This window comes from Gobio gobio (assembly GCF_949357685.1).
Source record: "Gobio gobio genome assembly, chromosome: 8".
Lineage (NCBI taxonomy): Eukaryota > Metazoa > Chordata > Actinopteri > Cypriniformes > Gobionidae > Gobio > Gobio gobio.
Window position 1 is genome coordinate 22566240 of NC_137114.1, and position 25502 is coordinate 22591741.

The 25502-nt window shown below is 37.7% G+C and overlaps 2 protein-coding genes across 6 annotated transcripts in view; one reads left to right on the forward strand and one right to left on the reverse strand.

Moving 5' to 3' along the window:
• fxyd5 (FXYD domain containing ion transport regulator 5) overlaps window positions 1-6414 on the forward strand; it is a 23397-nt gene extending 16983 nt beyond the window's left edge. Inside the window, exon 9 of the mRNA XM_079824195.1 lies at window positions 5540-6414. Coding sequence (XP_079680321.1) covers window positions 5540-5564 — 25 coding nt within the window. The 3' untranslated portion in view covers window positions 5565-6414. The remainder of the gene's footprint in view (window positions 1-5539) is intronic.
• The window catches only part of LOC307130904 (uncharacterized protein), a 25525-nt gene continuing 6137 nt past the window's right edge, over window positions 6115-25502 (reverse strand). For 4 of the 5 annotated variants that reach the window (XM_079824199.1, XM_079824196.1, XM_079824197.1 and 1 more), the window contains 7 exons: window positions 19166-19217; window positions 18665-18700; window positions 18268-18309; window positions 17374-17430; window positions 17191-17256; window positions 16045-16087; window positions 6406-9039 (listed from right to left, as the gene is read on the reverse strand). In XM_079824199.1, coding sequence (XP_079680325.1) covers window positions 8994-9039; window positions 16045-16087; window positions 17191-17256; window positions 17374-17430; window positions 18268-18309; window positions 18665-18700; window positions 19166-19208 — 333 coding nt within the window. In that variant the 5' untranslated portion in view covers window positions 19209-19217 and the 3' untranslated portion in view covers window positions 6406-8993. Of the gene's footprint in view, window positions 9040-16044; window positions 16088-17190; window positions 17257-17373; window positions 17431-18267; window positions 18310-18664; window positions 18701-19165; window positions 19218-25502 lie in introns of all 5 variants that reach the window. The other variant, XM_079824198.1, reaches the window with a different exon arrangement.

Here is a 25502-nt window from a genome sequence, read left to right on the forward strand (position 1 = left end):
GTATAAGCAGCCATTTGTATTACCTTTCTTGATTTATTATTTGATTGGACTGACAAAAGGGTGATATTTCCATTTTTTTGGACTGCTTAAATATATATATTTTTTACATAAAGAATATGCCATTCAGAATATTAGGCTAAAATAGTAGGTGGTATACAGTTTATACTGCACTAGAGCTGCACAACATATTGTTTCAGTATCGATATTGCGATGTGCTCATCCGCGATAGTCACACCGCAGGATGTCAAGAATAGCGATCAGTGATCCGTATGGATCTGCTGCACCCTGGTTCAGAACGCATGTGATTCGCGTATTGGAAAGTTTAACCATCATAGAGTGAAAGTTTAATATTTGCATGTGTTTTTAAGTCGAGCCCGGCATTGTACCCGCAGCTGTTTGTGTCACCAATGGTGCTCAAACAACAAATGAGAAAATGAGCTTTAACAAAGATAAAATTAATAATTAATAATTTATACAGTATGTGATCCTGGACCAAAAAACCAGTCATACAGGGAGTGCAGAATTATTAGGCACGTTGATTTTCTGATCATATTTTTTTTCCAGGCACATTTGACCAATTCCAAACCACAGTAATCCTAATAACTACTATTGATTTAGTATTTAATAATGTATAAGTGATATATAATTGTTCAAGAAGGCTGGAAATGAAAATCACCTTATATTCAGGTGTGCAGAATTATTAGGCATGTTTTCTTTTACAGATAAAATGAGCCAAAAAAGAGATTTAACTCAGACTGAAAAGTCAAAAAGTATTAAATGCCCATGAGAAGGATGCAATACTAATGCAATACTAGACATCGCAGTTAAGGCATGACCATTGGACAGTGAAATGCTCGTTGGGTCAGCAGGATCTGATAAAAACATGTGGCGGAGAAAAGACACAGTAACTGCAAAAGAATTAAGAATTAAGGTGAAGAATTAAGGGTGAAACCATCAGGAACCCTTTAGTCTCCAGCGCCACCATTTTCCAAAGCTGCAACCTACCTGGAGTCTCCAGAAGTGCAAGGTGTCAGGATCTCAGAGACTTCAGTTAGGTAAAGAATCCTAAAAAATGACCCCCACTAGATAAGAATCACAAGCTGAAGTGTTGTAAAATACATGAAGAAGGTTTTTTATAGGCTTTATGGACAGATAGGTTGAGAGTGACTCTTGAAGGACCAGCACCACATCCTCTAGTACCACTGTTTGAAGAATTCATCTTCCAGAATCTGGCAGTACGTTTTGGGAGTTCATTTTTAGTCCATCTCTGCAAAACGGACTTCAGGATGGACTAAAATGAACTCCCAAAACGTACTGCCAGATTCTGGAAGATGAATTCTTCAAACAGTGGTACTAGAGGATGTGGTGCTGGTCCTTCAAGAGTCATTCTCAACCTATAAAACCTATAAAGCCTATAAAAAACCTTCTTCATGTATTTTACAACACTTCAGCTTATGATTCTTATCTAGTGGGGGTCATTTTTTAGGATTCTTTACCTAACTGAAGTCTCTGAGATCCTGACACCTTGCACTTCTGGAGACAGGTAGGTTGCAGCTTTGGAAAATGGTGGCGCTGGAGACTAAAGGGTTCCTGATGGTTTCACCCTTAATTCTTCACCTTAATTCTTAATTCTTTTGCAGTTAACAGGTGTCTTTTCTCCGCCACATGTTTTTGTCAGATCCTGCTGACCCAACGAGCATTTCACTGTCCAATGGTCATGCCTTAACTGCAATGTCTATTATTGCATTAGTATTGCATCCTTCTCATGGGCATTTAATACTTTTTGACTTTTCAGTCTGAGTTAAATCTCTTTTTTGGCTAAAAGAAAACATGCCTAATAATTCTGCACACCTGAATATAAGGTGTTTTTCATTTCCAGCCTTCATGAACAATTATATATCACTTATACATTATTAAATACTAAATCAATAGTAGTTATTAGGATTACTGTGGTTTGGAATTGGTCAAATGTGCCTGGAAAAAAAATATGATCAGAAAATCAACGTGCCTAATAATTCTGCACTCCCTGTAAGTCGCATGGGTATATTTGTGGCAATAGCCAACAATACATTATATGGGTCAAAATGATCGATTTTTCTTTTATGCCAAAAATCATTAGGATATTAAGATCATGTTCCATGAAGATATTTAGTGAATTCGCTACCGTAAATATTTAAAAAAAAATATTAGTAGTAGTAATATGCGTTGCTAAGGACTTCATTTGGACAACTTTAAAGGCGATTTTCTCAATATTTCTCAATATTTTTTGCACCCTCAGATTCCAGATTTTTTAATAGTTGTATCTCGCCAATTATTGTCCTATCCTAACAATCCAAACATCAATTATGGCTTATTTACTCATGTATACATCTCAATAAAAATGTACCTTTATGACTGGTTTTGTGGTTCAGGGTCACATATTATAGTTATATTTAATTTACATGGTGAAGACTTTTCATTCATATTTGATTATTCAATTTCTATACAGTTAGATTTACCTGAAAATCCTAACACACTGCTTATTTCAATATTATCTTTCTTCTATTGTATTTATCTATGACATTTGTTTATTACTTTCTAGACAGATTCACTCCCCTACAAAATCACCCCAATTATTCCAGAATGATTAATTCTAAAATAGAGCTATTCAAATCATCTGGTGAAATTGTTTTTATATCGCATTATTAATGATTTTATATAACATTTTAAACCAGTATTTATGTATTATAACAACAAGTAAAATACTATATAATATAATACTATGTAATACTATATAAACACTAATAAATATTTTTATTTTACTTTTTACTTATTACTACTTTTATTGCAACTTTTTACTATGTAACTTTTGGCCCTCTAGCAGTTAAAAACAAAACTGCATGCATTTTTCAGAAAAACATTGTTTTGGTCGTGCTTCGGCTCTTTTGGTCGTGTCTTCACTTTTGGCACACTGGAAATAGATGTGGTGTATTATGGGATACAGTAGTCCATGCTGTTAGCTCTACTGTAAACTGACCGTTTAGGTAAATAGTTAATAAAAGTTACCCATATGCATTTGTGTACTGTGCATAGTATACATGCTATACACTGCAGAAACAGTTAAAGAAGTATGCTAGTCATAGCCATTGTGTGCTACTTGAATGCATTTAATGATAATAACGTTTGACCTGTTTTGTAACTTTATGATGTGTCTTTATAATCATTACAGACTTCATTGTGTTTAGACGCCATTAGGGCTTTTATATAGATTGTTCCAAAGCACATGATTTCAATCTTGCCACATGATGAATGCAAAGATTTTAACTTTAATGTGCTTATTATACAACCTTCTGTGCCATTTTAAAAATGAAAATACACAGCAATCGCAAGGGCAGAATGTCAACTGAATTGACTTGTGCAAGAGAGACAACAAAACAGTATATCATTTTAGTAATATAAGAGAAGAGTAATGACATGCTTCTCTTTGAAAAGAGCCTTCAAATGGTCTCGGCTATTAAGGTAAAAAGGCATAATTTTCCTTCTTTGCAAAATAGTTACAAACGGTAAAGCTTTACCTGGAAAGAAAGAAGTTGTTGACATGGCGTTACCTCTCACAGAGCTGATGTGAAAACCCTCTTTAACAGTCGATTCATGCTATATTTAATTTGCTATTTAATGCCCTATGGGCTATAAAGTTGCATTATATAACTTTTGGGAGAAGGTTACATTTTGTAAGCAAGAAGTAATTTTGCACACATCAACGTGAAATCAGAATTGACTATTACAATTATCTGTACACATTATTATTAATTATCTGCCCTTGTAATCTTTAATAAAAATCTCTCTCTTATCTCTTCTCTAATGGTTCGTTTACTGACATGAGGGCAGGACAACCTGTCTCTCACATGAGATTGACCAATAGCAAACCACAACCATCCAATCAATTCCAGATGGACAAATCTAGTTCCGTCCTACATTTTATCTTTTTCGAGAAGCTTTTTCACTCGCATATACACTCACCTAAAGGATTATTAGGAACACCATACTAATACTGTGTTTGACCCCCTTTCGCCTTCAGAACTGCCTTAATTCTACATGGCATTGATTCAACAAGGTGCTGAAAGCATTCTTTAGAAATGTTGGCCCATATTGATAGGATAGCATCTTGCAGTTGATGGAGATTTGTGGGATGCACATCCAGGGCACGAAGCTCCCGTTCCACCACATCCCAAAGATGCTCTATTGGGTTGAGATCTGGTGACTGTGGGGGCCATTTTAGTACAGTGAACTCATTGTCATGTTCAAGAAACCAATTTGAAATGATTCGAGCTTTGTGACATGGTGCATTATCCTGCTGGAAGTAGCCATCAGAGGATGGGTACATGGTGGTCATAAAGGGATGGACATGGTCAGAAACAATGCTCAGGTAGGCCGTGGCATTTAAACGATGCCCAATTGGCACTAAGGTGCCTAAAGCGTGCCAAGAAAACATCCCCCACACCATTACACCACCACCACCAGCCTGCACAGTGGTAACAAGGCATGATGGATCCATGTTCTCATTCTGCTTACGCCAAATTCTGACTCTACCATCTGAATGCCTCAACAGAAATCGAGACTCATCAGACCAGGCAACATTTTTCCAGTCTTCAACTGTCCAATTTTGGTGAGCTCGTGCAAATTGTAGCCTCTTTTTCCTATTTGTAGTGGAGATGAGTGGTACCCGGTGGGGTCTTCTGCTGTTGTAGCCCATCCGCCTCAAGGTTGTGTGTGTTGTGGCTTCACAAATGCTTTGCTGCATACCTCGGTTGTAACGAGTGGTTATTTCAGTCAATGTTGCTCTTCTATCAGCTTGAATCAGTCGGCCCATTCTCCTCTGACCTCAAGCATCAACAAGGCATTTTCGCCCACAGGACTGCCGCATACTGGATGTTTTCCCCTTTTCACACAATTCTTTGTAAACCCTAGAAATGGTTGTGCATGAAAATCCCAGTAACTGAGCAGATTTGTGAAATACTCAGACCGGCCCGTCTGGCACCAACAACCATGCCACGCTCAAAATTGCTTAAATCACCTTTCTTTCCCATTCTGACATTCAGTTTGGAGTTCAGGAGATTGTCTTGACCAGGACCACACTCCTAAATGCATTGAAGCAACTGCCATGTGATTGGTTGATTAGATAATTGCATTAATGAGAAATTGAACAGGTGTTCCTAATAATCCTTTAGGTGAGTGTACGTCACAAAAGAAAATCGTAACTACTGCTTCATGCCAACTTTAATAAAAGCGACTTCCAGTTGACATAAGAGCTTTCCCACAGGCCGTTATTAGTGCGAAAATCTGATCACAAATGGGATTTATTATGGGTAAAAATAAGACAGAATCAGTTTTCTAATTTTGTACTGGTGCTCATTTGCATATAATGTTGACAAACTGATTCAAAGCTGTTTCCCACATAGAAAAAAGATGCCTTGATGAATGATCAAATTGACTTCTAAGTGAACTGATTTACTTTAAACTGACTTAATTGTTTTGATTTTTGCTTTCTGTGGGTGTCTAGTTCATACGAGGTGACCAGAAGTTAACACTCTTCCCGGCATTGATCAGCCGGCTCTCCAATAAACAGAAGAACAGCAGGAGAACACAAAAGAGCCAGTCAGACCTGTTCCGACAGCGGTTACAGACTTAAATTCCCCCCTTGTGAGAACAACATCATAAGGACAAGATGGAGAGGTTGTGTGTGTGTGAGCGTGTTCATTATTTCAAACTGATCTCCGGGTTTGTCACACCGAAGCGCCAGGGAATAAGATGTGTGCTATCGTGCGGCACTAAACGCCAGCGGTAACACAACGGCTGAGACTTCGGCAGATCCCAACGTAATCACGCGTCTCAGACACAAAATCCCTTCATCCCTCTGCTCTCCTGCACCAAACGACTCTGTTTAAGCGTCAAACTTTGTACAACACAGGCCTGTACTTGTGTTTTATTATTATTATTTCAACATGTGCATCCTCAGGTGTGTCAATCATTTGGAATTGGAGGGAAGCGTTGTGTAGCTCTCAAGCGCCCTCAAGAGGCCTTTAGACACATTTGTCATGAGTTCTCCCAAGAGGAGAGAATAAAAACCATTTGACTCTGATTCATGTATTTTAATTTGCCATCTACATCTGGTCCTTGTGAAAAAATACAGCAAAATACGTGATACGTTTCATATTACTTATCTCGCATGAGCTCAGTTGGGCTGTCAACAGTGGAAAATGAGAATATGTGGATGTCAGGGGAAAATGAACCTATCAATACCATCTCTCTGTGATATTTACCATTAGCGTACCACTACCAGAGCAAGGTGTTTGTGTAAATGTTCACATTAGAAGAAGTTTTCTTTCTTCCATATCGCATAAAAGGAGTTGACATACTAGCACAGTTGAGAACAATAATATTTATTTAAAATAAAAGTCTCATACAACAAATAGATGACAGGTTGTCTTATAAAATATATACAGCAACAGGCATTAATGATTAAACTTCAGTAGAAATCACACAAATGGCCATGAATAACAGTAACGGTTACCAGAGGTCAAGTACTGGGAGTGTTGTATACTAGGCTACTACATTATCAAACTGCAGGTCAAATGTACTCCGAAAGACATACGTTTACCTTTTTTTGCTGACAGAATACCTTACATAACATAAAAGAAAATAAGCGCTGATGTCACAAACAGCCTCCATTGAAAGAAAATACAATACAATCTCTTATGATTTTCCCTTCAAAGGCTGTCGAGAGCCACCTTTAGAAGGAAAATCTACACCAGCATTTTCCACTCCTTCTTACATCAGACTATAGAGAAACTGGTAACAGAATTGAAACGTGAATCTATGAGAGCTGAAGGTTATCTTGCATTGCTGATTCATTTGTGGAGTTTCTTGAATGGGGAAATTTCAAACACCTTTTTTTTTTTCTTTTTAATATAAAGTCCCTTCACATGGAATAAAGCAACCTGCCCAAGAGAAAGTTAATGAAGCCCAATGGTTTTAATATAAACATCTCTATTAAAAAGGGTGGAAAATGACTTTCAGAATGACTGCAAAGGAGCTGAAATGTTTATTTATTTATTTATTGAGTCTGTTTTTCCAATTCCAGTTATCTGAAATGCTATTGTCTAAGGACACTTTTAGCGAATGATTTACCAGAATAGCTATATTGCAAATCTTGATTAATATTACAGACTAATGCCTTTATACACACCCACGCGCATCAAAGTAACAAGCTCAAGCTGTCTGATGCGCGCAAGATTGGATTTCATTTAGATTTAAATAGAAAACCAGCAAGCACAAGAAAAAGCAAGTAATCAAGAAACAGAAAATATAGCAGGAAAAGAAATGGAAACATATTTTAAACAGAAATCTGTGTTAGCAGCCCCCCTCTGTTATATATACAAGCCGGGTAAGCAGACAGTTATTTAAAAAAAAGTGATGTTTTTTTCATTATTAACTCACCCATTTGTAATTATAAACCTGTTTGGCTTGCTTTCTTATGTGGAACACAAAAAAAGAAAAGGTATTTTTTGCCAATAATACAATAAAAGTCAATGGGGTCCAATGTTGTTTGGAGCCCAAATGTTTTTCCAAATATCTTCTTTTGTGCTCGGCAGAAGAAAGAAAGAAAGTAATACGTACATTTTTGTGTGAACTAACCATTTACCAGAGTTAAAAAAACGTTCTCGTCTCAATAGACAGTGTTAAAAGTGTTTGCTAGTCTGCCGTCTGTGTGTAAATTCAGAATAAAGAGCCGAGACACTCTCAGTCTTGAGAATCAGACTAAAAGGGCTTTGATTGATTTCCATTTTAATCTAAAAAAATGGAAGAAAAAAGAACGGTGAGAGAAAGAAAGATAAAAGTAAGTATCTCACTATAGTGTCTTAGTTTCAATCGATGATGCTGTAAATACAGGGGGGTCCAAATGTCCACACTGAAGATCTGGGATTTGAAATCTAATTTAAAATATACTTCAGCACTTTTTTAGTCCACTAATAAAATTCATGTTGCTGATATGCTGATAATATAACTTGTAATGACAAGAAAAACGCTTAACAGTTCACTGGTAGACTTTTGGGCCCCATTGTACGAGTGGCGTGTCCTTCTGTATCCTTATTCCGTCCACCCGTCGGATTGCCCTGACTCTAAAGTCAGCGGGATGAAACATTAATCTGCTACCCAGCATCCCAGAGCTATTTACAATCTGCAGTGCTTTAGAGGAGTTGTCCGCCGTGAAAAGAAAGGAAAAAGAAAACAACATAATTTAAAGCGGTTGATTAATTCACTGCTTGACAAGTGGGTGTTCAGAGCCACTTTTTCACTTGCTTTTCTCTCTATGCTTCTTTCTCTATTTTGTCAAATAAGCAGAGAGACAGAGACCAGCGTTATCACTTTAGCGCACTGGGGACGGCTAACATCAGAGTACTGGAAGGGAAAATAGGAGAATGTTTGCTTAAAGCTGCAGTTTGTCTGCCATTGGTTAGTCTCACAGGTATTCCCGCCCCAAATTGACACCATTGGTCGAACCAATGTTGTTGCGTCAGGGTGTTCAAATAAACAGAGCCACAGTGTTTGTTTATACTTTCTGTGTGTGTGTGGAACAAACTATGAATGGCTGACTGTTTAGAAGAAAGCGTTTAAAGATTTAAAAAATATTACACACTTCACTTTTAAGAACGTTTCTTATTAAAGAACTTAAAGAAAAAATATTGCAGGTGGAGAAGGAAAAGGTCCAATGAGCTGTATTACTCAGTCCCAAGGACTTTCTCTGTGAGTGCAACATATGGCATGTGTGCATGAACGCTATACGTCGTGCATTTAGAAACGATTCATCGAAAATTCATGATAGCAACACATTCTCGTCTACTGACGTTATAGAATCTGCTATGGATATATATACGTTTGGATGAGAAATCACACGCTTGCAGCATGTCCCTGAAAGGATCCAGTGGAGAGAGGAAATGAAAAGGCCCCGATGGTTAGACAGCAGCTTTCTGTCCTTGCTCTGCCGGCACAGAGTAGACCCTAGAGGAACACACAGAGAGAGAAAGATGAGAACAGTCAGTTCACTATATGCTGACTTTGATTAAATCTTTGCTTGAGCTAATTTTTTCTATACCTTTCCCTTAACAGTATGTTTTTTTTTTTTTTTTTTTCATATTAAAGCACATAATGAAATGTAATGACATTTTATTTGTTTACGATGGCACACACTAAGCTTAATAAAAGAGGTTTTAATTTTAAATGGAGCAGATCATGAGATTAGTCAAATATTACTTTTAATTTTTATAGGTAAAATAAGATAACTTTGCACTTACAGTCAGCAAAAGTAAGTTAAGTTTTGGTTATCTGGACTTTTAGTTAAGGAACAGAAACATCTTAGGCTTCATTAAAAATATCTTAATTTGTGTTTCAAAAGATTAACCATAGTTTTATGGGTTTGGACTGAAGTCTTATGGGTGAACTATCCCTTACAAAAAATAAGTATAAGTTCATTTTATATCTTATAAAACAAGTAAAGTATATTTTTAAGTATACTAATATCAATGTACTAGTAGTTTACTTGTGTACTATTTCTACTTGGGGCTAAATTGGCCCACTTTTTAGTGTATAAATGTATACTTTTAAGTAAACGTTAAGTGTAAAAGTAGTAAACTTTGAGTACACAACTAGTTTACATCTAAGTTTTCCGTTTGTACTGCAACTATACTACAAGTGAACTTATAGATATACTGATAGTTTACAAGTCGAATACTTGTAGCTCATTTTTTGTTTATGAAAGTACACTTTGAAGTACTTGTAAGTTTTCTTCATAATCAATATTTTCAAACAATGTAAGTTTATAAGACAGTAAACACTATGTATTTAATAGGTTACTCAAAAGAGTAAACACAATTACAAGACTACTTAGAATACTGCTGGGATGATGTTTTTTTGTAGGTCAAGACCCGGAAACGAGTTCGCATTTTAGCACTTCTGGTTCCCATGTGCCAAAGTCAATGGGTATTTTGACTGGGTTTTTAGTTAAATGCCTAAAATAAGGTCAGTGGTGAACACAAGTTTAAGATATTTTCACGTTTTATTCTACGACATAAAATACATCAGTAATACCCCCGTGATTTTTAAAAGCTTTTGTTTGTCTTGAAAATGACGGTTGGTAACAAGTGCAAGCATTAAACATCACCACACTGAACAGGTAAACTCATCAACACACTAGTCCGGTTTTACAGCCTTGTTGTGTTTATAATCGTGTTCTTGCAAACCATTATAACTCAAATTATTGGCTCTAATAGTAAAAGAAAAAATCCATGATAGCCTTTCTACGACTTTCCAAAAGAGGGAAATAAATATATAGAGATTGATTATGTCCCCCCCTTTAGCCTTTGTATTAGAAATACTAACACAGAACTGTTAGTTAATTAGTTGTTGTTGTTTTTTTTAATGTACTACCAAGGTAATACAAAGTATAGCATTACAAATGTGTATTCATATATTTTTTTTTTTAAATGGAAATAGCTAAAACTTTACAAGATTTGCCATATTTGTGGAAACTCGTCATCACAGTCTGTGAAAAGGATCCATTGGGATCCAAAGGGCCAACAAAAATATGTTATCACTGCTCCGCCCATTGACATGAAGGACCACAAATGACATAGGGCCCTATTTTAACGATCTAAGTGCATTTAGTGATTTAACAACGGGAAAAATGGTTGGTGCGCCAGGCACATGTTCTAAATCCATAAAATGATCCCATTATGGGAACCCCTAAAAGGTTCTATAAATTAAGCACAGTGCCATTGGCACAATATTTTTTTGTTATTTAAAAAGCCTGTTAGTAATATGCGCCTATAGACGGGTGCACAATGTGCGTACACTATGCTTACACTATACAGTCTATTTCAGTTGCCTAGATATAGCAACACTCCAACAATGCATCTGAACACACCTTGTTTTGAGACCAGCACGCCCATGGGTGCAAATGATAACTGCGTCGGGTTGAAACTAGCAAAACACTCTTGCATTGCGCCGGGTGTATGATAGGGCCCATAATCAGTTTCCCTACACTCTCAAACTCTCTACAATTGTTAGATTAATAGTTAACTTTTGTGTGGCAAAAGAAATTATAATACAGTGACTAATTTCTGACATTCTGACATCCATTTTCCAACACTAGGGATGAAGTTGAATTAAATGTTATCTCAAAAGATTTGTGAAATTTTTTTTTATTTTTTTATTTCTGTTGATGTGACCCATTTAAACATGGTTCAAACACACCAATCTAAACATCTCCAAGACCTATTCAGTGTCGTAAGAAAGAAAGCATTGCAGTAGCACCAACAATGGTCAGATAAATTTACACAGCCAGGCTGATATCTGTAAAGAATAGAGTCAGCTATGGGTCACATTTTACTTAAGGCAATACAATTACATATATGTGAGAGGAGCTTAACCCTGACTTTCATTTTGAATAGAGCGACATTCAGCTTATAGTTCAGGAGAAGGATGAATGAAGCTCTTTGTGACATATTCATGCTGTTCAAACACATGTACGTACGCTTGCTCTCCTCAGGTAAATGCTGTTTAATTTACCTCAGTGATGAATTTGTTCACAGTTTGTCTGGCTTTATGAACTCTATGGCAGGATTTTTGCCCCGCAGGGCATTTCGGGGGGCTTTTATCGTTTTTTATTGAGTGTGCTTTCTGTGAACATGCTCAGAAAGGTTCAGTGTTGATCCACAGAGCCTGTGGTTGCTGTGTGATTAAGCCCCTTTCAGCCACCCTATCACTCAACACCGAGAAAAAAAAAAGCTGTGGCTCAGCTAACTGCATTCCCCTGAGGTAACCCGTAATCCTGCAGAAGAATTTAACCTCAATAAAGAAAGAGAGAGTGAGAGCGGGTGAGAGAGAAAGACAAAAAACAGAGGATCTTTAAGCTTGCTGTTGGGAGGCAGGTGTCAGACAAACTCTGCTCCCTCCCAGGCTTCTCTCAGATATCACCATACTCAGCAACTCACTGAAACTGATTACTTTGCAAAACAGCCAGGTAAGCATAGCGGCCAAATTCAGTTACACAACCTATCAGGACGACAGCGATAGGCCACAAAGCGGGGGGACAGGACGTGAGAGAGAAAGAGATAAAAATGCTGTTCTTTCATTTTCTCTACTTTGCAAAACAATCAGAGAGGGAGTGAGAAAGAAACAGTTTTGTCTTTTAATCACATTGATTTTGTCACCTTAAAGGGATAGTTTGCCCACAAAATAACATTTCTGTCATCATTTGCTCACCTTGATGTTGTTCCAAACCTGTTAGACTTTTTTATTGCATTTACAATGGATATGGACTGGAGCTTTTAAGTTTCAAAAGTGTCATAAAATATCATAAAAGTAGTCCATGTGACTCATAAGCTGTGTCCAATATTGCATACTGTCTAGTAGGAACCTCATTTGGATTGAATTCAAAATTAATTCGTTCAAACTAAATCCATAAAATGGGAACCCCTAAAAGGTTTTATAAATTAAGCACCTGACAGAACCCTTTAAGCTTCTATATAGAAATCTGTTGGACCCACTTTATATTAGGTGGCCTTAACTACTATGTACTAACATTTTAATCAATCATTTGATACAATGCACTTGTTGTGTACATACATGTTTTTACATTGTACTTACATTTGTTTAAATACCTGCATGTAATTACGTCTGTAATTAATTTCTGTAGTTACATTTGTAATTACACAGTTGACACTTCCCTTACACCCTAACCCTACCCTTAAACTTACCCATACCCCCACTCTACCCGTATCCCACCTCAATATCAGCAAAGGTGTTTTGCAATACATTTTGAACACAGTAAGTACATTGTACTTATTTTTTGATGTAAGTACATAGTACTTAAGGCCACCTAATATAAAGTTGGGCCAACCTGTTTTTATATTTAGCATGGAAGTAGGCATATTCTAACAGTCTTCTGAGGTCATACGGGGAAGGAAAAAAAGTAATTAAAGTCATTATTTACTGAAAATCTTTCCCTGAAGTAGAGTACAACGGAGATAAAGGCACCCCGGGGGAAAATGCACCTTTGGTTTTATTTTCCTCTGAACCACTAGATCGCACAAAAGCTTGCCACACCACTTTCCAAAAAATCCGCTTTTCAAGATGCACGTGGAAATTTGGCTGATCCTTGATGCGATCGCGTAGCCTGACAACCCAGACCCACATCAAGATGTTGGGTCTGGGAACTCACCATTGGCAGGGCTCAATCCGAGGTGCGGGATAATAGCAATAGGATAGCGCTACAACCAACCAGCACAACAAAGAAGGTGAAGCGGAGCTAGTTGATAGATTAAACTTTCGCCATATCCGGTCGGCAAAACTACGAACACATCTTCCTTTCTTAAGAATGACTTCAGTGCTGTTATTTGTTCTTTTCTCAAAGAAAAGCTTAACTCCAAATCTTCCAGAGTCGCGGCCAAAGCCGGTTCGAAAGGCCGCTGTTCGCCAGCTTCTTTGTTTACAAGTAGCACGTGGAACCACCGTAACTCTGCCGTCATTAAGTGAAGCCCGCCCACCGACTCTATACACAATGTGATTGGCCTGACCAGAGTTTGGTTTTTCAAGCTCGCAAGCCAACGGAGAGTTACTAGACTACCCTGGCTGCAAATTAGATTTGCTGCCGCTAGGGTGCGTCTAGATTTCTAGGCTATCGATCGCGGGCAGCAGCGCAAAGTGTATTTTTGCGCTAATTTGATCTAATATTTGATGTTTTTTTCTTAATGATATTCAGTTTTGTTCAAGCAAATTAGAGCAACAGTTTTTTAATAACAGAAGAATATGTAAAATGACAATACACACAATGCCATTTGTTTGTTGAGATGACACCTTAGAGATAATACCCATATTTATAAAGAAACAATCATATTTAAACATGCAATATTAATCATATCATATAATAAAATATAATTTATTGTTCTGTAAATATATTTTGAATTATTACGGGAATCCTTCAATGCTTATTGTAATTTTACCTATTCTTCTGTTATTGAAAAACTGAAAATCATTAAGAAAACCTTTGTCTAAAAATTCTGTACATTTTTACTTTTTTATATATATATAGACTAAATGTGCTAAAGTGATTGTTTTGAACACATATTAACTTAACATTTAAAAAATAAACATATTATTATTTAGTATTTGTATCAATGCTTTGTGCCTTTTATCTCATGCTGGTGAGCCTTTTACCCAGTGTGGGGTATAATGTCTCACTCACCAACTCATACATTTAAAGATTTTTTAATCATACACTTTAGGAGTAGTAAAAAGCATTTTTTTTTCTTAATGTGTGCCTTTAGCACCATTATACCCATTGAACCCTAAGCCCTAATGATCTTCCTCCGAGTCCAAACTTTCATTGCGTAATACCGCTTTGACTTTCTGGTAGATGTCTGCTGTGGAGCTTGTGGGCTTGCAGGCTTGGCAAAAGTGCAAATCAAGGGTGCATATCTGCCGCAAAAAAAACCTAAAATGACAAATGGGACATCATAGCTACGGCAGAGGTCTTCAACCCTGCTCCTGAGAACCCACTGTCCTGCAGAGTTTAGCTCCAACCATAATCAAACACACCTGAAGCAGCTAATCAAGCTCTTCAGGGTTTGCTTGAAAATGCACAGGCAGGTGTTGAAGTTGAAGACCTCTGCCCTAACAGACACATGCAAGCGGTGGCCATTGTAAGTCTACAAGACCACAAGTGCACATGAAGTGTGCCATTTGGGACAGGGCCAAATCTGTTAACCTCTTTGACAAAATCATTAAGTCAATGATACTGATATCATTTTTGTGAACATATAAGGGTGAGTAAATGATGACAAAATTTTGGGCGAACCGTTTCTTTAAATGCACAGGGGACCGAATGCTTACTTAGAGATGCAGTGTATAAAAATGAGAGACTTGACCAAATAATGAAACATTTACATGCAATGTAGGCCTATAGATAAACGGCATGTAATTTGGTATACTGTTTACTTTACTGATTCAGGTGAGGACATGCGGTGTGTGGCTGTGTTTGCACAAAGAACAATAATAATTCAAAATGCAACACCTTTTTACTTCCCTGTTCCTTCTCTCTCTCTCTCTCTTATAAACTGGTTCAGGCAGTTTGTCGCTGACTGTTTTTGCCTGATAACATCTCGACAAACAGACATGGAAAAGGTCGGTTTTCTTATTTTTTTTTAAATGCAACTTTTCATTTTCAAATGTGGCCATGACATATTCCCACACTATAAACTCTTATAGAGTTTAGCAGGCCATATCTTGTTCATGTTAGTCAACGCCTGGCTTGTTTTCTGTCCTTTTTTTTCTTTTTGTTTCAGGGACTTGTTTCTAACAGCTCAGGGCTTGAGGGGCGTTTGACAGATGGCTGGAAAGTGGAGTCATCAATGCACATGTACCAACCCGCTGCTAAGGGTGGCCTATCCCTCCTGCATGCGGCCCTCTATTGTCTCGCATACTGATGTCGTCTTGTGTTTAGTGGGTTACCAGGGATTCATAGATCTGTTACCCATCGAACTGGTTGAACCACCCCAAAAGCTGACGGGGTGGAGCAATAAAGCCGCCTTGTAAATATAAGCACCGATGTGTCACTCAAGATAAAGTGTCGAGTAAGCTAAAGGTGAGAAATTATCTTTTTTTCCCACCCATTTTCCAGTAAGCACTGCCAAATCCTTCTTAGATCCAGTAATAAGGATAATAAGGAACCATGTGGAACAACTAATAAGCTATAGCTGTGCAAATAGCTTCAATATTTTAAAAATTATTATGGAGAGTGAAGCAGTCAAACCTCTACACACAAAGGCATGCACAAATCCACATTGCAAATGCGGGAAATAGTTTGTGGGGTGTACACACACATTTCTGTCAAATGGATTTTGTTATATTCAGCCCAGCATGAGTCGTTAATAACATTTCTTCAATATATGTTTGCCTGACGCACAGGTCATTTGAAATCACTGGCAAGCAAAACTAAATCAGTCTTACCCCTGTTCTCGGCTTTGCAAGTAGCGTCTGAAGAGGACAATAGCTGTAAAGATAAAAAAAAGATTTTTATTTTAGTTTTTGCATTACAGGGCTTGGCATTGTCACATCTTAAGTCTAAGAACCGATTGACCTCACAGAACGCCTACTGTATGAAAATCGTGTTGCTTTTTTTGGTGAAATAAACCAGGACATCCAGCACACGTCACAGTTTGGCTTGACAAGAATTTGGCCTACAGATTTATATTCAGTGAGTGTCTAAAGTTCTTGGAAAGTACACACCCATATTAAACGACCTGTGACAATTAAACAAAACCTTTAGTTACTCATTTACAGCATGTATCCCATAAAACTATAATTAAAAGGAAGTATTCCTGGGCTTGCATTTGCAACGTGATCTTATTAGTAGTCGTAGGTATCGTATGTAAAGTGTGTTTCTAGCACACGTTTTCATACATTTGCATATGCACCGAAATGTACTTTACTTTCGACAGCATTGACAGCATCTAAAACACATGAACAACTTTAGAGACTTACACATGTTTATTAATCCTTTTGAGTTTATAGAATATTGAATTCATCTAATTAGTAGGTTGTTTTAAATGCATTCAATTAATGACATAAATTACATATGTTCAAAGCCATCAAATTAATTGATTTAATTGACCTAATTTGAACAGTTTCATTCTATTTTGTGCAACATTTCGGCAGATTTTATCACTAAAAATATATATTATATTACATTATATTATATTGTTAATAAGCAGGTTCACAGAATAGGTGAGGTTAGGGGTTTTAAAGTATATACATACTAGTTAAATGTAATATATGAAACATTCATATTTGTATGACCCTAACCCTAAATACTTTGACTTTATACAATGTGCAATTATGTACATTTCGGTGTATAATCAAAATACACAAAAATGTACATGTGAATGTTATGATATACAAATACCTAAGAATACTTATGAGATCAAGCTGCAATTTGCTAGAATGGAAGAACAGCTCGTACATCAACAGGAAACAAACATTAGATATTTCATGTAAATTTCATCTTTTTAAAATACTATTTGTGAAAGCTAAATGCATGACTTTAGTAGCACACTAATAGTCTAGTAAATGCCTGTTTTAACGGATCCAACCTACCTACAATACTCCCAATGGCCAGAACTGTGACGCTAACGGCAGCTATGATGATTACCAAGGTTGCACCTACAAATTAACAATAAAAACAAGGAGGATGTACATTAAATTTGTGCACATGTTCATTAATGCAAATCTGAAATATGAATGTATCCATATATAGAATAATTTTAAGTTTTTTTCAACCTCCAGCTTCTTCATCTCCTGTGGATTTATCTAATCCAGGATGAACCGTATTATTCTCTGAAAAAAAGCAAACACAAGGATGATATTCATGGATTAACTGTTATCACATCAACAATGGTAACAATGTTTTATGCCAGTATATGAATATGTTCAAACAGGGACCCATTACAGCTTTTGTAAAATGATTTTGTAGGGCTTTTAAGCCATTTTGTTAAAGCTACTGTGCATGTTTTCTGTGCCTCTAGAGGCACTAAATAGAAGTGCTAAAAAATAATGCAGGTTTCTCAAACTTTCCATCGTCTGTCGTTGGTCAGCCAAGTTCTTTTTACTGTTTATAGAGTGATATCTGCCACATATTAGGGACATTTTTATAGCAGTTTTAATGGCAAGGCGATAAAACCACCTAGGCGATTTGCACCCACACGAGCAGCATAGCTCGATGTATCTAGGCCACATCTTCGAGCCAATTCTTCTTGTTAATCACTGACATTTCTTTTTGCCTTTTCTAGGAAATTAGCTGGGAAATGAATCACAATTCTGAGCGTGCTCATATTGGAGAGTTTTACTTCCCTCCATATCACCTCCCACCCTTCCCATCTGCCTCTGGCCAGAGCTGGTGAGCAGGGCTTGCTTTAACAGCTCAGTAATTCTATCAGAGAGCAATCATTCTGCTGATGAAGACGGACAGCTCCTCGCACAGGAGAGCTGAATGAGACTGCCAACGTCCATTAAGGGGACGGACAGTGGTGCGGATGGAACTGGGGCTATCAGCGCCGCTCTGCTGGGAGACGCTAATTGATTGCTTTCAGGAATTAATGTGGCGGATGAGCTGGTCACATCTTACAGTAACAACCTGTCTTCATGTTACATGTGCGACTGGAGAGGAATACCCACCTTCCTTTTGATCCATATAACCATCCTCATCATCAATGTCACCTGGGTAAATGAGAATATGAAGATAGAAAAATACATTAAAAATAATATTGTGATGGTTATTTACCAAACTTTATGGGCGTCATGTTTCACCCCTCACTCCAACACCAACACACTTAAGCACATACTCCCAAACTCATTGTTACAACTTTCTCCCAATTATTTTGCCCATAGGTAAATCCCATTGGGTTCTCCTTGTTTTAATATTTTTTTTTTTTGCATTACAGTAAAATAAAATAAAATAATGAAATAATTATTTATTTCAATATTATATATACTTTATCTTACATTATAGATTTTTGGGGAAGAAAGTGTACTTAACTTTTAGAATTGTCAGAAAATAAGAGATGTGTCATACCTGAAGCGTTTTCTTCTGTGTCTTCTGATGTTGCAACTGTTAATTAGAATACATAAATAAGAGGTTAGCGATCATATGAACCTAACCAATTATTATAAAGGTCACAACTGAGTATCTTCAGAGGTCATTCGGCTGCCAGATAGTGAAGGTGAAACAGCCCCATTGTGAAATGACTATTTTAACTTGTATGTATATAAAAATATAAATATACTGTATATATAGCATTTCAAGCACGCAGCTAAGTGGCTGATAGAGAACTGCCCTCATTTGATGAAATCTCTTCTGTAAAACTGAATGTGTTCAAGATGTTTTAAATGAAAAGGGTCTGCAAAATGGCGAGTAACAGGAGGATTGGTTCGCAAGCCTGTCACTGAAGCAGTTGCTTTAGACAGACATGAGAAGAAAAAGATGGATTGAGACCAAAAATAAGCATCTAATATGACAGAGAACTTTTGATCAAAGAACGACAGAATAATGTAAGCGTAGATAAAATGAACTTACCTGAACCTTGAAGAATCAAAAACAGAATGAGTAAACGCAGCATCTTCTTATTCTAGGAAAAGAGAGAAAGGAGGAGGAAAAAATTACTCTACACATTAGAACACTATTTAGATTTCTCAAAAGCTTTGATAGAGAGTCAACCCTCTGAACCCGGCCTATGTGTAACCTAGATAAATTCACATAGAAAAACATTCTCTAATCTCAAACGGATCACAGAATCTATTACACCATGACATGCCATAGTTGAAAATATATGTCAGTGTTATTAAACAACTAGGAATTTAATCAGATTAAATAGGACAAGTTCAACAGAAGTTAGTCTGTTGGCTTTGTCTTATCATGAATTTACTGAGGGCTGACTTGTGGTTCATGGTTTATCAAGTTTGTGGTCTGATGTGCACTTGTGAAAGCACCTTTTTTTTGTTTACTGAAGCACAGTCAACGGGAAACTGATGCTGGGTGCCATGAGCTCCTTTGAGGCCCATGCAGGCCAGTCATGCTAAGCAGTTTTGGTTTAGTTTTTAGTTTATTTTCCCATGACAGTCAATTCCTGCACAGTGTGGGTATTCATCATTTTTGCTCCCTTGAAATCATAATTTTCGGAGTTTTGTGGCTTTTCGTTCACATGTATTAGCTTATAGGCCATACTGTATGCTAGTGTCCATCTAAAAGTTACATTTTCAACTTTCTTTAGTGTGTAATGTTGCTCTTTTAGCGTGAATTAAAAAAAAAAAAAACTGTCACCATTTTTTTTATATCAGTAAGCAGATTTCTGAACTCCCTGAAACGCTTCGTAGCCTTGAAGTTTTCTTCTGGGAACGTACACGTCACAATATTCCTCATTTAAATAATTTGCGAGGCATAGTGTTAGTAGTGTTGAAACTAATGGGGTAAGGGATGTGGCATTTCCAAAGCACGCTCAAAGGAATTCAAGTGTAGCGTCAGTTCTGGCGGGTCACATTAGTCAAGCTCGCATCAGCTGACTGTCAGCTGATCACGTCTACCTATAGGAATATGACGTCTATCACAGCATACATATATAAGCTCCTTCAGTACTATCAGCAGCTATCGCGTTATCCAGAGCTCATTTACCCTCCTCCATCCCCAGCTGCTCCACTCGTCCAGTCAGCATTTGGTATTCTGATTCCCTTTGAATCAGACTAAATTCCCAAATTATTTTGTACATTAAATACATTAATGATATCTGCAATACATTATGTTGGTTCTGTTCTGTTTACCCTAAGGGGGGTTATTGCTGCTCTCCCTGTTCTTATCCATGCATGGATGTGCAGGGAGTTCTTGCCCAAAACAGAACCATACCGCCAATCCAAACATAGTCAATCATCTTTGACAATAGTGGTTCAAATACAGGTAGATTTTAGCTGTGGCGGGTAAGGCAGCCACTCCCACTAACCACTTTGGCAGGTTGAATATAATTAGAGCCTATACAGCCAAAAGAAATGACAAGATCGCCATTTCACAAAATTACAATTCAATTATTATAATTCTTTATGGATTAATTTAGTGAAGGCGGGATAGCGGAATTGCGCTGAATGACACACAACGCGTGCACTCTCTCTCTCTCTGCCGCACGCGCGATCAGTTCTCCTTGCGCCTGAATAGTCAAATGCACACGCACACAGCATATTACGTTCATTCAGCAGCCTAATTAAATACCTGTCTGTCATTTGTGTTAATCAAACAACTACAGATGTTAAATACATGTGTATGTGTATGTGTATATATATATATATATATATATATATATATATATATATATATATATATATATATATATATATATTTGTCAGACCATTCACGCAGTCTTAAACTTAAATTATTAAGCTCTTCCTGCTTGGAGGCAAGCAGAATTTGAGATATTTTAAAAGAAATGTAAATAATTTTGTTATTCAGGAATTTTGTTATTCCTCATTTCTTGCTACAGTAAGAGGGCATTCATTTCAGACTTACATGAGATTTATCAACCTGTTTCACACCTTTATGATTTAACAGCCTTCATTGTGAAACCATCTGACAAGCTGCCAAATGACTTTAATCGATAAAACTAAAACACAAATACACATTTACTGAAGGAGGAATGTAACCAATTATGTTGTCAAGACTTGACTTCCCAAAACAGCCTGCTGATCATAATCCAGGCAGATGTTTGACACACACAGCTGGCCGAGTGCAGCTTCCGCTGGCTGTTCCTCTTAACAATTACACCTATTTATTTTTGTTCCCACTTATGGACTAGGAAATGGAAACTAGCCCGGGAATGACCTTTTCCCGAGTCCTAGCTAAAATGATTAATTATAGCAATGGCTTTTGCCATACAATCAAATAAGCGTTGTGCCCAAGGTCCAAATTCCCCTTCTGTGGCCTGCATTTTAATCTCACAAGCCTCTACTCTTCATCCAGATATTGTTATTGGTGCCCATTGTGTTGGGCTTCCACTTCCTGCTGTTATGACAATAACTAGTATCTCCATGCAGGGAAGTGACACCAGGACTTTGCACACCTGCTTTCTCCATTCACATTACTACCCCAACTGGATGTCCACTTTGGACGGTTTCCCTGTGCAAAGACTGACTACATATGTTTATAAACAATAGGCCTATAATTTATCATTTAATCAGTTGCATTTTTGATGTGTTATTTTGAATGAATGAACAATCTCAAAAAGAACAGGTAAATTAGACAAAGACAACATAATGAATTAGTTCACTTGAATGAATCAGACATTCCAACAATTTATTTGAGAGCGGCCCTTTTTGGTGGATTTTCCTACACTAGGTATGAGAGAGGGACATATAGGTGTGTATATTTTATTATTCCCCTCAGATCAGATATGAAAGTCATTGATAGCGTTAATATAGCACTGTACATTAAAGTGTGCTCAAAAATAACCCATATTTCTATAGGGTTCTCTACTTTATAACTTTATAACACATGACAATGAACATCATTGGTTGTTGCTGAAGCTCAAACCTGCTGTGTAACACGAGAATAAACCTCATTGGTTCTTGTGGAAGGTCAAATGTGCTGCGTAACACATGAGAATGAACCTTATTGGATCTCGCTGAAGCTCAAACGTACTGCGGAACATAAGAATGAACCTCATTGGTTCTTGCTGAAGCTCAAACGTGCTGCGTAACACAAGAATGAACCTCCTTGGTTCTGGCAGAAGCTCAAATGTACTGCATAACACATGAGAATGAACCTCATAGGTTCTTGCTGAAGCTCAAACATGCTATATATAGTGAATATCCCAACACCACCCACACTGCTGAGAGCGGTGTTTAGATGATTCAGTGAATCTGGAAAGTATTCACAGCGCTTCACTTTTTCCACATTTTGTTATGTTACAGCCTTATTCCAAAATGGATTAATGAAATTATTTGCAGATTTATTGAGTATGAGTATGATGCTATGTTTATTTTTGAGTATGATGTTACAAACTTGGAACACCTATTTTGGGCAGTTTCTTTGCAGGACCTCTCAAGCTCCATCAGGTTGTATGAGGAGCATCGGTGCACAGCCATTTTTAGATCTCTCCAGAGATGTTCAATCGGGTTCAAGTCTGGGCTCTGGCTGGGTCAATCAAGGACATTCACAGAGTTTTCTCGTAGCCACTCCTTTGTTATCTTGGCTGTGTGCTTAGGGTCTTTGTCCTGTTGGAAGATGAACCTTCACCCCAGTCTGAGGTCCAGAGCGCTCTGGAGCAGGTTTTCATCAAGGATGTCTCTGTACATTGCTGCATTCATCTTTCCTTCGATCCTGACTAGTCTCCCAGTTCCTGCCGCTGAAAAATATCCCCACAGCATGATGCTGCCACCACCGTGCTTCACTGTACGGATGGTATTGGCCAGGTGATGAGCGGTGCCTGGTTTCTTCCAGACACGAGGCCAAAGAGTTCAATCTTTGTTTGATCAGACCAGAGAATTTTGTTTCTCATGGTCTGAGAGTCCTTCAGGTGCCTTTTGGCAAACTCCAGGTGGGCTGTCATGTGCCTTTTACTGAGGAGGGGCTTCCGTCTGGACACTCATACAGGTCTGATTGGTGGAATGCTGCAGAGATGGTTGTTCTTCTGGAAGGTTCTCTCTCCACAGAGAAACGCTGGAGCTCTGTCAGAGTGACCATCGGGTTCTTGGTCACCTCCCTGACTAAGGCCCTTCTCCCCCGATCGCTCAGTTTGGCTGGGTGGCCAGCTCTAGGAAGAGTCCTGGTGGTTTCAAACTTCTTTCATTTACGGATAATGGAGGCCACTGTGCTCATTGGGAGAGAGTTTTTTCTGTTCCCTTCCCCAGATCTGTGCCTGGATGCAATCATGTCTCGGAGGTCTACAGACTATTCCTTGGACTTCATTGCTTGGTTTGTGCTCTGACATGCACTGTTAACTGTGGGACCTTATATAGACAGGTGTGTGCCTTTCCAAATCATGTCCAATCAAATGAATTTACCACAGGTGGACTCCAATCAAGTTGTAGAATCATCTCAAGGATGATCAATGGAAACAGGATGCACCTGAGCTCAATTTTGAGTGTCATGGCAAAGGCTGTGTATACTTATGTACATGTGATTTTTTTGTTCTTTATTTTTAGATTTCAAACAAACTTCACACATTGTTCAAACATTCACGTTGTCATTATGGGGTACTGTTTGTAGAATTTTGAGGGAAATAATGAATTTAATCAATTTTGGAATAAGGCCGTAACATAACAAAGTGAAGCGCTGTGAATACTTTCCGGATGCACTGTATGAATATATAAATATGTGCTGTGGACTTTCCTCTCAATAACAAAATAAAAACAACCAAAACGCCAGAAAGTTTTCTTTGGCAAGCTTTTTCAAACTATTGAAACACCAGTTCATTCTTCGGTTTCACTTGAGGTCTCAGGGCCTTTACTGCCCAACAGAGATACGTGGTGGCTTGGTGGTGATGTGTGAACATGTCAATAAAAGCAAAAAAAAATGTTTGATTCTGTCAAATAAGCTTTGTTTGTACAACAACCTGTGAATACTTAGAACTGCACTGAGCAGAGAGGTTGCTTTGACCCTAACAAGGCTATATTTGTTAGTCTAATTAGCAAATTATCATATAATAGTAACAGGAGCCGAAACCAGCCTGGAACACTTTGTTCTAATTACATTGTCCTGACTTCAACATGTGTGTACATGTGTGTCCAAAACTATTAATAAGTGAAAATGAAAGAAGCATTATGGTAGTGATACCAGGATGTCTGTCGTAATGATAGGCTGTCTTGGCAAACTCATCATCCTTAAGGGACTGCAGTATTTGTGCAGCAGCCAGAAAAAAAAGCAAAACAGCCTGGCTCCATAAAGAGAGAGAGAGAGATTGCAGTGGCTTAACTCGTCTCGTAATTTGGAATTTCCACGCTCAATTCAGGTCGTCACGGCAAGAGAGATTCTCTCAATTAAGCTGTTAATCAGAAGATGTGGGACTGGTTGTCAGAGCAAGCACAATCCAAGCTTGTAAAAATGTGACAGCAAATCTCCCATCAACAGTAACCTACAGCCGTCTGAAACCCCCTCCGACCCCCTCCCTAAATTACAATTTGGTGCGCCCGGCTGCCTCAGAGAAATAATAAGCTGAACCAATTTTAAAATATTTATCAGTGCAGTCCAACGCCTGCGAGTTGACAGTCCTCCTGAAGCTTGTATTACTGAACAATTGGCTAATATATTTGTGTATTTGAATTCAAATTGAATTTGGTTTATTCTCCAGCTTTTGCACTTGTTTTGCCTCCATCTAATTTGTGCTCTATCATTAATACACGTAGGCCTGTGAAAGAGGCCCGACATGAGCCTGCAGCAAAGCCACCAATGAAAAACCTCTTTCATACCTCATAAAATCATAAATCAACAACAGAAAAGTATAACAGGATTTTTAATTTTTTTGCCTCGTTCTACAGTGTGGGATCTCTGCGTCTTCCATTGTTCACCAAAACAGGTTGAGCTCATGGTGGTGTGTCAATGTTGAAAGCAGTAGGAAACAAGTCTACAAATGACTACAGAAATAGAGGAAGTTTCAATTCCCATTTCTGATTAAAGATTGTGAAGCTAAACTTTTAACCATGTGGAAGAACATTTACAGATGAATCCTTCAAAAAATGAGCAGGAACATGTATTAAAGCCACAATATGTAATTTTTTGCTGCTAGAGGTCGCTTATTCAAAACAAAAGCGAAGCCTGGATTTGAGGGGCTTTTATTATGCAGCAGATTACCGCTTCCACTTTTTCTGGTCATGCATATCATATTGCATAGCATATCTTATCATATTAGATACATTATTTGAGTGTGTTGAAAGATATG